The sequence below is a fragment of the Metopolophium dirhodum genome, chromosome 7 (assembly GCF_019925205.1).
Source record: "Metopolophium dirhodum isolate CAU chromosome 7, ASM1992520v1, whole genome shotgun sequence".
In the NCBI taxonomy this organism is placed as follows: domain Eukaryota; kingdom Metazoa; phylum Arthropoda; class Insecta; order Hemiptera; family Aphididae; genus Metopolophium; species Metopolophium dirhodum.
Window position 1 is genome coordinate 22,965,861 of NC_083566.1, and position 15,305 is coordinate 22,981,165.

Genomic DNA, 15,305 nt, shown 5'->3' on the forward strand with positions numbered 1-15,305 from the left:
GGCATCATCGCAGCTACATAATGCGGTACACTAAATAAGTTTAATATGACGTTAAAAATCTCCTGCAGTCGATTTCATAAATTTTACGTGGAGTAATGCTGATCAAAAACTGATTAAATATAATATGTATAATGTATAACGACTCAGAATTCGTCTTAGAAATACTGGAATTTAATAAATTAAAATCATTATATTATTATAATCCAAATCCCTATAGTATCCAAATATTTACCACGAATGAAACTCGTTTTTATTGTGAAATAATTATAAGCTCACTCGTTCACTGCCGGCACTTGCGCTTATCGAATGAATGCCCGATAAGCAGCAGCAGTCTACGTGTATACAGTTCCAATATTTTTTTATTTGGTGTTTACATTCTAGGTAATAAATAAAAATAAAGGAAGTTGTCCCACATAATATTAATTTAAATTTTATATAGACAAAAAACTAGTAAAAAAAATTATTGACCTTGGGTGTATAAACGGTCTATTACCGGTTGACTTTAAAAACAATGTTTTATTCATGGTCATCAGGATTTCATACAAATTACAATGCACCGAATATGCCAGTTAGTTTTCGTTCTCCGTCGTAATAATAAGACGTATTTTCATATGTAAAGTCGCTGCTGATATTTATGGAATTTATTTTGAAGTAAGTCAAATTATTTTATGTGTTCTATCAACTTGCTTACCTATTTAACTCGATGTAGATAATTTTATCTACATCGTGTTATTTCAATAAGTATTCCAAAATGCACAATATACATATTTTCTTCGGTTCGATAATTTAATCATGTTCTATAGTTTAAAGCACATTGATATGTATAATTTATAGTTCCGTAGGTATTTCAGTATTTGAGATATATACTAGAGCAATTTATAATAAATACCTATATAATAATATGTAGGTATAAAATATCGACATGTTATATGTAGTTAGAATAATCCATCAATTTACAACCATCTCCAAATTGAACTCTGATTTAGTCTTGTGTAAATCAAAAACCGAATGTATGTTATAATAACATAGATTAATTATAATTTCTTTAAATCTTAAAAATAAGTGCCTGGTAATACTTAGCATTACACGAGTATAGTTTTAGAACAGTAGTACATTATAGATTATTAAGCTATAATATATATATGATTGGTTTTTACCATTAATGCCAATTGCCAATATGTACAAAAAGTCAAAAACTGTAGATATACCTATAGGCTATAACCAATCAAAAATTATTGATAAATGTAATCGTTTATAAGCAATAAAGTAGGTATGCAGGAGGTACCAAACTTCAATTATTATTTATTGTACCTATATACTACACAAATATAATATAAATGTAGGTATACCTATAATACTTAAAAAACATCGGTATATTATAATACAATATGACGTGACATTTTATGTTTGCGTTTATGCATTATTAGTTTTTGGTAAAAAATATTCAATACATAATCATATTACATACCTCAACGTTTTCTGTCTAAATGGTACTATATGGTAGGTAGCAATATCAAAATACATAGTAATGACTAATGACATAGAACCGGAAAGGTTTTTGTCTACAGGATCTTCTCTTTTTAGACGTATATTTTATGTAACTACATATTTTATATAATATTTATTGTACCTACCTATAAGATTTATACGATCTTGTATTATGTATCCAATGCAATTTAATAATACCTACAGGGAACATACATATTTAGATATTTTACTATCTACTTTTATTATTTCAAAAAAATAAAATAAATATCATAATTTAAACTAATCTTTTTCGGCTGTACAACCGAATAAAAATTATTACCTTCTCGAATTAGATTCCAATAATATTACTTAATAAATATTTTAGTGAAAAAAAGAGAAGAATAATATTTTATTGTTGTATAAAAATAATAATCACGTAAGTTCAAATTGATAAGTGTATATACTATAAGGCACCTATTTACTTATTAAATATGTACAAATTACTTTTTGGTACCTATCTACGACCTACAGTCTTATTTGAGCTGTCATAGGTATTATATTAATATTCACGGGTCCAAGTGAACAACAAATACAAATTAGTATTATAGGTACATATTAATATTCCCATATCTTTCACTTTTGGATTATTGTGTACCTATTTTATAGCATATCATACTTTCTGCAGATGAATAAATTAAAAGTACCTACCTATCTATAGTTTTGATTGTTTGAACGCTAGAACAATATTAATGCCTACCTATATAAATTTTCTTTTATATAACCGATAATTTTACTAAATTATTTGTTATCATATACTGCTATGGAGGTAGAATTGATTAAATTAATTTTGATTAAACCATGTTAAAGTTATGCTGATAAACATTAAAAAAAAAAATGAGAATGGGCCATTTCACCCCGTTCTATGGAACCTTTTTTTAAACACCTAAATTTAATGAACGCCTAAACTCCTTTAATTTCCTTTTATTATAATAATTATTATATTACTTATATATTTATACGTTATACGATTTCTAAATAATTGGAGTTTTTAAAATGTGAGTATTGGTGCATTCTCACTTTCTGCTCCTCCTAATACTACAGCTCCGCACTTACTGCGTCCATAAAAATGTCTCTTCAAAAAATGTTTTTTCTTAATAATTAAGTAATATTGAATTACCTTATTATGATTATTAAAAATGAATATTCTGGAATTTATTTTGGTTTTTACCTACTACCTATATAAATACATTTAACAGTATACCTACTTAGGATGTTATACATACCTAATGGCTATTATAATTATTATTTATTATACTAATCATATTAGGTAGGTACCTACACAGTTATACCTACATAGGTTTCGTAAAATGTTTATTTTAAATAAATAGTTTACTGCCATTATTTTAGTGGGTAATAGGTATATAATAAAGCTTCAAAAAATATTAATACCTACTGATAATCACCTAATATTATATTCTTTTATTTTACTGACCACTTAAATTTGTTTTTGGTTTATAATAATAAGTAATAACTGTAGTCTAATAAACAGAGTATAGATACCTATGTAGGTTATAGGTAGGTACTTATAAACTGCGTTGGCAGGTATATTATTCAGATTTCAAAACGGCACCTGAATTATTTATAATTTGTTGTTCTGGTTTTACTCAATTAACATTGAATTTAATTTTGTTAGAAAGACTAAATGTCTAAATATACTCGCTATCAGTGGTTAACCTTGAAAAACTTAATATTTACTTAATTTGATTAATTAGTGTCTATAACATTAGTACCTTGGTATAGAACGTATCCAGCTGACCAGCTATTGAGTTGTACCAAATATAATTATTAGTAATAACTATTGTACCTACCTTTAAAGTAGGAATAATATATTGTTGGTATAGGAATATTATAGCGTATACTTATATAAATAATATAATATAATAATATTTATTATAACGTTTTGTGTTATGCGTTGGGCGAACTCGGTGTCTCGGTGACATTGAAAATTTAAAAAAAAAATACAAGCAAGTACCTATTTAATGATTCAATATTCTTCTGTCGTTAATCGTTATCCATAATACATTGAAATAGGTATCAATATCTGTAATAAGTGATCTAATGTTTAGTAGGTACACTGTCGTATTATTGTAAATAATATGTAAATTAGTGAATGCAACGTGAATTTCGATATAATTGGTAGGTATACCTATGTTTATATATTTTTTTAGAATCCTTGTCCCAAATCACAAATTATTTAGACTTCGGAAATATCAACTAACAATTTATTATGTAATAAACATAACCGTGCTGTCGGTAGGAGAGTTTTCATGGAAAAATATGTACCTAGGTATTAATATTATAATGACCGATAAAACATTAATCTCAACTGTGTTTTATTATAAATATTATAATTCGATTAACCAAGTCATTATGTTAATATTTATAACCCATTAACCCAATGATAATGATATATAATATTATTATTATATAATATACATTATATAGGTATAGGTACATAGTATATGAAATACCTATCATAGGTTTCTACGCTTAAGTTGGTTGATTAGAGTTTATTACTAAGTTCATAAGGTGATAATATTATTAAAACATAGGTACCCACATCAACTACTATCACTGCTAATCATTAGGCAATTTGAATTATATTGTGCAATGTACCTAATATATTAATATTGTTCGGGACGAACGGCGTTTTGTTACTTTTAATCGAATTTACGGCAATAATTAGAACATATTATATCTTTTTTTCTTTTTTCTTTGTTTTAAAAATTTAAACACTAAAAAACACTCAAAATTGGTTGTATGCCCTTTTTTATATGATCTATTTTTTATTTTTATTTTAACTTGGTCACATTTATTGCACCTTTTGGCATTGGCAATTGACAACGCATCGGTCGCAGTTGTCGGTGGACTAAATTTTAAAATATAACGACAGCCCGGAACGACTAGCTCGTGTTCTTATTTCTTAATTTGCGACCGATCGCTATCAATCGCCAAGACTGAACAAATATGTTTTTTCAACTGCTCTATTCTGTTAATTACATTTTACAAGGTTCTACATTGTTCTATAATAGTCATTGGTAAAAATCAGTGGGGTTGTTTTTGTAAGTACGTATACAACTATATAATACCTAATCATTATAAGAATTTATATTATGTACCTACCTAAGCTACTCGTGTAATTTGTACCAATATGAACAAAAAATTACACGGTAATACTCATTACCTATCAATGTTATGTTGAAATCTGATAATTTATTTTTTATATAGGTACCTTAGGTTTGTACCTCATCATATTTAAACAGAAGGTTGCAAACTAGCACCCTACATGGGTAGGTCTATACCTACCTAATTATTAGAGCATGTCAACTTATAACTTATAAGTTAGGTACTTACTCCTAACTATATAGGTACGACGCAATGGACGAGTCTATAATTATACATAAATATAACCAATAGCCAATAGGATATGGGTCATTAAAGTGTTATTACTTATTAGTTATTATATTGCTAAACCGAATTAAATATGTTCAAATTGACATTGTTTTATGAAAAAATAGAACATTATATTTATATATACATATATAATATATATATATATATAAATACTCGAACAATCTGTCAACATTTCCATCAATGTTGAGTATCTAATAAAACGCAATTAAAGAAAGTATATATATCATAGGTAAAGTATGCTCGGGTTTTTTTGTTCTCTTTTACCCACTACCATAAAATAGTAGCATTTACAATATTAGGTACCTACCTATAATCTATATAGCATATAAAATGTTATACGGAATATTTGTGAAGAACCTAGGTACCTATTTGATTTTTTGAATTTCAATGACGAACAATATAATATTAAATACGACGATTCCGTATAATCTCTCAAACTAAGTGTGCAAAAAAAAGTTAGTTTACGGTAACCATAGTAACAAGGTCACGACTGACTGATAAACACGACGTGGTAGATTAAGAGATGATGATAATAATAATAATAATAATATGTACGAGTACGACTGTACGTAGCTCAAAAATCTTTAAGTCAGTCACTATGAAAATTAGGTTTTAATAGTGTAATCATTTTGAATATACCTTAATAGTAATAAATAATTATAATATTAATAATAAATAAGCTAACTATACGAATAGTTTACTAAAATAGTACAGTGTCTTAGTTATAGGGGAGGGGATGAGATGGGGATAATGGATATAGGTACCATAGTCCATAGACCCCCCAGAGTGGAGTGATCAATCCACTATATTGCGTGATGTCTTTTTAATTTTTTATTTGTATCTACTCTGTGTAGGTATAGATTTTATTACTTTATACAATTTTCGACTTAGATAATGGTTTCTAATAGACAATTGAATCCAGATTGTACTTTTAAGAGATAAAAATTGAAAATGTTCTTAACACTTTTAAAGTATATTATTATATTTTATATACACAATAACAAAATACATTTTTTTGGCAAAAATTTATTCAACCTACTGTGTACTACTATTAGACCGTCTAATAGTAAAATAAATTACTTTAATAGCAATAATATCATAAAATATACTTAGTAGGTATTTATTAATATAGGCTGACAGATCGACTTCACTCAGAACAGTTTTTCGTATAGGTACAATGATTTTATATCATTAAATCCAAATTTGACACATCCGTTACATTGACTCCATTTGACACTTCTGTACAGCAGAGCAGGACCAACTTGCCCACCTTTTTTTGTAATATTATTAAAATGCACCAACCGTAGCTATGATAGCAGTTAGATATCTACAAAAACATAATCCTTGACTCAAATAAGTAAATAGTACTGTACTATACTATTGATGAACTATCAAAATCAAGGTTTTTACAAATAACTTCTTAAATATCCTTTAAATATGAATTTTTTGAATCCCTTCTTATTCGACATATAGAGCATTAGAGAAACCACTATTCCAAATGTCAAGTTTAAACGTTTTGTCGCTTTTGAGAAATAGCGATAGTCGTGAGTGGTATTTGACTTTTTTTCATATATTTATTATAGATTAGAAAAATGAATTTAAAATATTCAATATAAATTATTTTACTGTGTATAGCGGTGTATTAAAAAAAAAACAGCTATATGGTATTTTGGTGGGAAGCAAAGCCCCCTCACCTGACGTTTACCTAAAAAGTTATTCACCCCCTCCCATACACCAGAACAAAATTATAACTACGCCACTGTTCACAGTATCGTGAATTGAATGAGTTGCGCTGAAGTCGAGGCTTACAGTCCTTACAGACTTTTGCAGGGCAAAAAAAAATAAATATATTATATTATGTTATTAAACATCAAAACATTATATTTTATTTCTCTCCAGTTTCCAGTATTTAATTTTCTACATAAACTTGTAACTATTTCAAATATAAATTCCAGAAAAAAATACAACTTAATTTTAAAGAGTAAACTCGAGTTTGATAATGACGTGATGTCTTGTAGAGGTATATCGTGGACCATATCCTAACCTATTACTGTATTAACTATTAAAACGGCAATATCTAGATGGTTGAGAGTTTTTATTAATTTAAGGGCTGCAGGTTATATATTTATGCAACACGCTATTGCCTCTATTACAGTGGCGTCATTTCAGTTTTCAATAGAGGGGGGCAAAGGTTTAGACCGGCCCGAATGGGTAAAAAAAAAACCGCAAAAATATTAATAGTTTATTAAGATATCTTCTTTTTTTTATTTTTGAAAATCTATTGACAGCATTATCTATAAATCAATTTTACCTGATTCATTATAAGTATATAAGTATATATTATATAATATATATATATCTTATATAAGTATATGATATATTTACAAATTAATATTATCTTAAATTATAATATATTTTTTTTTTATTGCTTGCTTACCGGCTCAAGTTTTGTCTGTTTATTAACATGCTAGAAATTATTTTCGATACTTTTCGAGCAGTTTGCGGTAATTTTATATTTTTAGTCGCACCCCTTAACCACCCATCTATTTTTTTTAGATCATATTTTTCCCAAATTAAAAGATTAATGTAAACATGCGTCACGAAAAAAATTAATTTTAATTTAGGTACTCAACTAAATTAACACAATACGCAGAATAGTTGAATCATACACGACTGTCGCAAGTTATGAAGTCCGTGATCAATGATAAATAATAAGAGCGTCAATCGGTTGTTGTTTTTAGAATTTGTAATCATTTTAGATTTTAGAAATTAAACTATACGAGATTATGATACTAACTGTTCATTTTCCTTCACAAAACACACTCACACAAACAAACATACATAAATACATACATACAATGTGTACGTCCCCGCATACGTCTAAATATATTCGAACTATCAATTAGTAAAAATGTATCATTGTGACAATAATTTCTTAGTACATACTATAATATTTTCTGAAAATATTATAAAATTCCCAGACAGCAAATGTTTGACTAAAAATATTATTATAACATTATTATAGGCACGTTTTTGCACTAATAAAATATAATAATGGTAAAACGGCAACAACTGGACACCGGCCCATAGGGCTGCTTTTAAAATCAGACAGGGGCAAATGCCCACCTTGCCACCCCCCCAAATGACGCCACTGCTCTATTAGTCATCAATCATCATAATATTCAACAAGTATTGGTACTAAATCTGATGGCAGGGTGTCGAGTGGTGATCCTCAGAATCGGCGTGTTCTCTTGCTGTATAGAGTATAGGTAACCTACCGAATAAACTTAATATTATACTGATAAACGTCAATAAAAATAAAATAAACAACAATAGGCAAACAATTTAAATAATATACAGTAAACAAACCGTTAATTTAGGTAGGTCCTAACCAGCAGATAACTATTAATTGTATACATAAAGTTGTTGATATTTTCAAATCTCATAATACGAACCGTCTAGTGCAGCCAAAACATGGCTCATAATTTTCAAAGTACTGTGTGTGATATATTTTTAGGTTAACCCGTTGGTAGTGCAGGGGGGCAACACTATATAGTTTGTTTTGCTGTGTGCATTCACTCCAAACATTAAAGAACTTGTTAAAAAATAAAAAAAGTATTTGTTCACATTAAATGTATTAATAAATCAAACTTAATATTTTCTTTTTTAATAAATTCTTTTGCGATTATATGGAAAAATAATTGAATATAAATAAAATATGTAGGCACCTATTTGTTACTAATTGTTAATGTGTGAAAAAGTCATTGAATGTGTTTTGGACCGTGGGAAGTTTGGTAAGTTTCAAAACGGACCCCCATAGAAATTAGTTGGAGACCCCTGAGTCTGTAGACTGATTAAACTTTAGTGTCAGAGATAGGTTACCGGAATACCGGATCTTGTAGCAAAGGTATCTTTATAATATATTTAACCATTGTCCATCCTCGGTTTATTATATAGTGGTCATTAATAAATAAACATTTCATGAGAATTTTTCTTAATGTTTTTACGTACCAAAAACATCCAACACGATTATATATTAAATATAACACTTTTTGTCATTAATATTTTAAACAGTTCTTAAATTATGGCCCCAAGAACTAGTAGTTGGCCAGTATGGAGTGGTATATTGAGCACAGACAACAATATAAAATCGGCCGACGATTGGATTGAAGCACGCAGAAAGGAAGATGGTGCAGATAAGTTGTGGAGAATTCACGATGGATTATATAACCTTGAACAATGGATACACAAGCATCCCGGAGGACCACAGTGGTTGGAAATTACAAAAGTATGTACCTACTTAACTTTGTACTTAAAAATGTATATTTCAAACATAATAATATGAATGACAAAAATACCAAATTCTTTACAATAATATAAATAAATAATAATAATAAGTACGTCAAGAGTACCTATAGAATATCATAGGTAATATCACTAATAAGATACTTTTTAATAAATAAATAAATATTTTGTTTGACTTACAAATATTATTTATCAAACACATCCACGATCCACACTATTTTGAATTATTATCTAGACATTTTAAGGTTTGATTTTCGAAGTTGATTTGGCATTACAATACTCGGATAAAGGATAAATATTATTTCTATAAAGTATGAAAAAATAAATGCAATTATAAATTTATTTTCAAATAATAATTTCCTATAAAATGTTACAAAAACTAAACATTTTGATTGAGTAGATATTCCATTACAATGGGTTACGAATTTAAAAGAAACAACGAAACCAATATAAGCTTATTAAACTATAATAAAATAATATGATTTATACTTGTTAAGTAATCACTATTATGTAAAACGTATTGCCACAGTTATAGTTTCAACCTTTGTTTTCTGTAACACAATATAATATAGGGTACTGATATCACAGAATTATTTGAGTCGTACCATATAAATGGCAAAGCTGCAACGGCGGTGATGCACAAATATTATGTGCGACAGACAGAGTCGCCCAGGAAATCGCCTTTCACGTTTAAGCCAGGCGGATTTTACAACGTGTTGAAGTCTAGAGTCGCAAAGAAATTGTCTTACGTGGACAGCAAAAATTATCATATAAAGTCTATGCTGGTCGTCGACACATATTACCTGCTCGCACTGGCCCTGTGCGTTGGATTGGCTCAGACAGAAAACTTTTTCTTAGCACTGTTGGCCGGCACTGTTTTGGCACTCGGGACCGTTGCTAGTCACAACTTCACGCACCTTAAGGACAACTGGAGGATGTATTACGTGCAATTGGTTTTATTATCTGTACGGTGAGTTGTGCAATTATTAATTGGTCCACCGTCGTCGTAATTCTTACAATATTTATATATTTTATACAGCCAAACTATTTTTAACGTTCTGTAGTGTTTTATTTTTATTTTTATTTTTTAGCGAATGGAGAATATCGCATGTACTCAGTCATCATATATACACGAACACAGTACAAGACTTGGAGATGTCACTGTTGTATCCGTTTATCCATTGGTTTCCGACTACAGACAAACCATTTACTGTTCGTTTATTCCCTTACCTCACCCCCATTATATACCCTTTTATTATTCCTGGACAATTGGCCATTAGGTATTTTATGTCGTATACAAATAATTCAGTTGTGTTACGAATTAATTATCATTGTACATACATAAACATTGTTTTAGAACTTTCAAGTGCAATAATGACAAAGCCGATCTTCTTATGTTTGTTATACCTGCAATATTGATGTTTTGTGGACAAATGACCATAAGTTCTGTAATTATTGCTTGGCTTATCGTAGTTCTGACAAGTAGTTTTATGTTTACATTCATTGGGTTCAGTGCTTCTCATCATTTTCCGGACAACTTTCACGATGGAGACTATGTCAAGTAAAAAAACACAAGTTACATTTATAATTGAAACCGCTAGATAAAATGTCTTCCTTCTAGATATAGCTTTCGTAGGTAATTTATAAGGGACTTTCTGATAATATTAATATGTCACAACTAAAACTTCAAATAGTACCTAACATATCATAATTTATAAAAAAACGTAAACATTTTTACCGAAATTAATCATACCAACTCGATATGGGGGAACTCGTATAATTATAGATAAATTATGATAAGTTATACTTTTTGTAGTTAAAATAGGTATGTAGGTACATATACAATTCAAAGTTAGAGTTAATCCTTAAAAAATTTCGTACATTATTGAAGTAAATCATGACTCATGGGTCATAAGTTTTGATTTTTTAATATATAGTACCTACAAAAAACATTAAAAAAATATTTCTGGTATTTTTATTGCAATGTAATGCACGGTCATTATTGCAGGCCAGTGGTCGTTACAGTGCATAATGTATGCAAATTATTATTATTACAGTAGTTATAATATTTGTTGATAATATAAGATGATTTGAACTTTGAAGTGTCCTATACTATTATTACGAATACCTCCAAAACTTGTCAACTTATCTATAATGACTTCTAAATAAATAGGTCTTATTATTATTTAATAGGAGTTTTTAGATTTAATAACGTCTTATATTAATTTAACTGAATTTAATTTTTGTGTAACAAGTTGTATACAACCAATAATATTTTGTAATATTTAGATAATACCAAGTTATAGAGTAGGTACAATCAATATTATACAAGGACTATATTATTATGTATTATTTTAACACGATTATCGACGTTCTTCGTTTTTTTTAATGAAAACATTACATGTAAAATAAAAAATAAAAATCTTAATAGCTTTAGTTTTTCCTATATTTTTTGGTCATTGCACGAATGTATTGTCGTAATTCATTTTATTTCTTGTTGCCTAATTATAGTATTTTGTTCGGTTAAATTGAGGTCTGCTCAGAAGTAAAATTAATAATAACATCGTACTATTTTCCCAACGAACTTTTATTTTATTTGAATACCAATACTATTTTGTTTTTTTCTAGTGATGAGTACATTGATTGGGGAATACATCAAATAGAAACCAGCGCAGAACGAAACGAGCCAATCAAAAATATATTTATAACAATAGCGACATTTGGCGACCATACATTACACCATTTGTTCCCTGCTTTAGATCATAGCTTAATACCACTATTAAAAGATACTTTCGAAGATACATGTAAAGAATTTGGTTTGGACCTAACACCAAAATCATGTACAACGATTATGCACGGACAGTTTAAACAATTATCCCGCGTTACTCCTAATAATCCGAAGAAGAATAGAACTGATATAAAATTAGACAATAACATCTAAATATAAGAAAATCAAGAAAATTTGAATGCGTATATGTATGACGTATATGAAAAAAAAATATAAGTGAGATTTGAGACACAGAGATCCTGGGCGGTAATATTGTAATTTATTAGCCTATTTATGAGTAATAGTATTGTCGGCTGAATAGTTATTTTACTATTTAAAATCATTATTTATTAAACATGTGATATTATACGATATTATTACGATTTTGTCGATAAAGATAACTAATTTATTGATAATATTAGGCAATATCATTTTTTATTTCACGTAAACATAAGAAAAATTTACTACAGCCGGTGGCTTTTAATTTTTACTTATTTGTATACCAACTATTTAGCATAAATTTACTTAAGTATTCATTGTGATAATTCCTTAAGATTTTTTAAAAAAAAGTATTGGTTTTTCAATGCTATACTCATGTTACTTGTTAGAAAATAATATAAACTACTGTTTTTAAAGTGATAGTGTTTGGATAAACTTTAATAGAACTAGTACCTACCTAGATTATATATCATTATTATAAGCATAACAATTTTTACTCTAACTCAAAAATAGTTTATGTAGGTAGTTCGTCTTATAAACCATATGAATAAAATTGTGGGTTTATATTTCAGTTGTAGGTATATTATGATTGTTCTTTACAATGATGTAAAAAAAATATTTATTGATTTGTCTGAATGAATACCTTTAATTATTACCTACTTATTATAAAAATATATATTTAAAATAAATATAATTGTGTACAGAGCCAATATTTATAAAGATTGTCAATGGTCACCTATAATATGGTCATAAGAAAATATAAAATATGACAAATATTTGAATTAAACATGTACCCAATGTTCATTAGGGTTGTTTATTTATGCTTTAAGCATTTGTTATTGACCACTGTATAATTATGTTAGATATCTATAGTAGGTACTTATTATTTATTATAAATTATTATTAAAATGTATGTATCTAACCCTGAAATATATAACGAGAGAGATAAAAAAAATTAATTCAAAATATAATACTAGGTAATCAACGTGTTTGAGCCATGAAGGCTAGATTAATAATTTAGCCTTCGTAGTACTAAGCATACACATCAATACATCATTATACCTAAAATATAAAGATTTATGATTATGATATAAAAATGTGTACCAACTGAACAACGAAGAACAAAGTGAGAGGATTTGACTGACCTATTTCGTCAATGTTGTATAACCATCATAGTCCATTAATTAGTTACTTGTAATTATATATTTATGAATTATATTACATACCTATTTTATGACTTATATATTGTAATGTTTATGCTATACCAAAATATATTGTATGAAAACCATGATCCGTGAATTATAAGATTCTATAGGACAAATTCCCTCCGAAAATTTTCCACCGGTACATTATTTTAAGGTGGACTTTTGCCACACATATTTTTTTTTTAATGACATGCAATAAAATAAAATACAATTAATTTCCAAATATTTCTATAAATATATATTTTATTAATATTGATTGAGATCATATCATTAATACAGCAAGTAGTATGATAAAAACCACAAAAATTATAAGTAAGTAAATATTAAAACAAATATAGTAAAATTATACTTAACATAAAAAAACGTAGACTATTTAGATTATAAAACAAAAATATCTAAATATACCGATACAAAAATGTTACACCTTGTAAAATGTGACACGAAATTAATTAATTCATATATCTATTTCATTAATTTTATCCCTTATCATTATTTTACATAACGTAGGTATTTTACTAGCCGAACATCTACATCTAAATTTTGATATAATAATAAATATACGTATACTATGTTTTACAAAAAAACAAACCACCTAATACATTAAAATTGTCAAAGAAAATGTTAGATAATAATACATCATTTTGTATCATAATTCATAAATCATGAATCATATGTATGTACCTATGGGCTATATTATATGCATATGCCGTATTATAGCCTAATTTTACTCAAATAGTAAATATAAATAAATTCCCTCTAGACGCGTAGTAGGTTCAACGTATGAAAACGTACGTGTGGTACACAATTTACATAAAAAAATTCGACAGACTAAATATATGCAAAAATATACGGACAACGATTTAGTTTTTTTGTTAGGTACTTGGATCTAACGTGTTCGTAATGTATTCGACCTTAACTTTGCGTGACCATTATCCAAATATACATATACTTACATAACACATGTATAGGTACTATATAAATATATAATGTACTATGTTCATAATATTATACATATACATATTACATACTAGTATTAATACTACATACATAACTAATATATTATTATTATTATTATTCTAACATATTTATTATGCATAGTAAAATAATACATTTTATAATCTTAATATATATTGTTCTAATTAGGTATAATAATTATTATTGTTTACTCATGTTGATAAAATAATTAGCAAACATATGATATTGTTGTATTTGGCTTGGTTTTACATATTTAATATATAATATAAGTATATACAAAAATCGGTAAGGACTAAAGGTAAAGCACCTACTAAATAATATAAATTTCTTAAAATCTTACCATAATTAATGTTGTTTTGTTTGAATAATGTAATGATTCTTAAGATATATTCTTTTGGATTACCTTTTCGGAAATCTTACCAAGATATTAAAAAAATCATTCCTCCCTTCTAGTAGTTTAAATTGACTATAATATATTGGTTTATTATGGACTATATTATACAACTTTAAAGGTGTCAACGATTTACTAATTTTTGAAATTCAGAATTTAATAATTCTAAAGACTTGAGATTTGTACCAAATATTTATATTAGACGTTTTTAAAAAATTTATAATCTAATATAATTATTCAATTTTAGATTCTGAGCAGAGCGATGAATCATGAATGTATTGATTTTGCAATGATGTGTGTTTTTTTATTTGTTTTTGTGTACACGAAACACGATAATTAGTCGAAATAATGATTAGATTTCAACTTCAGTATTTTGTTCGATGGAAAAGAGAATCTAATTAGTTGGTGCACTGGGGAGGTTAAAATTTAAAATTCCCAGTAATTTTCAAATACGCCGGGGGGAAAAAAATTAAGAAAAAAATAAAAAAAAAAATTTTAAAAA

General features: G+C 27.4%; 1 protein-coding gene across 1 annotated transcript; it reads left to right on the top strand.

Moving 5' to 3' along the window:
- Window positions 1-512: 512 nt before the first annotated feature.
- LOC132949008 (cytochrome b5-related protein-like) lies at window positions 513-14,645 on the top strand. The gene is made up of 6 exons (XM_061019748.1): window positions 513-651; window positions 9,016-9,229; window positions 9,819-10,216; window positions 10,338-10,526; window positions 10,604-10,807; window positions 11,875-14,645. Exons 2-6 carry the CDS (start codon window positions 9,026-9,028, stop codon window positions 12,185-12,187), a joined length of 1,308 nt encoding a protein of 435 aa, XP_060875731.1. The 5' UTR covers window positions 513-651; window positions 9,016-9,025; the 3' UTR covers window positions 12,188-14,645.
- The last annotated feature ends 660 nt before the right edge of the window (window positions 14,646-15,305 follow it).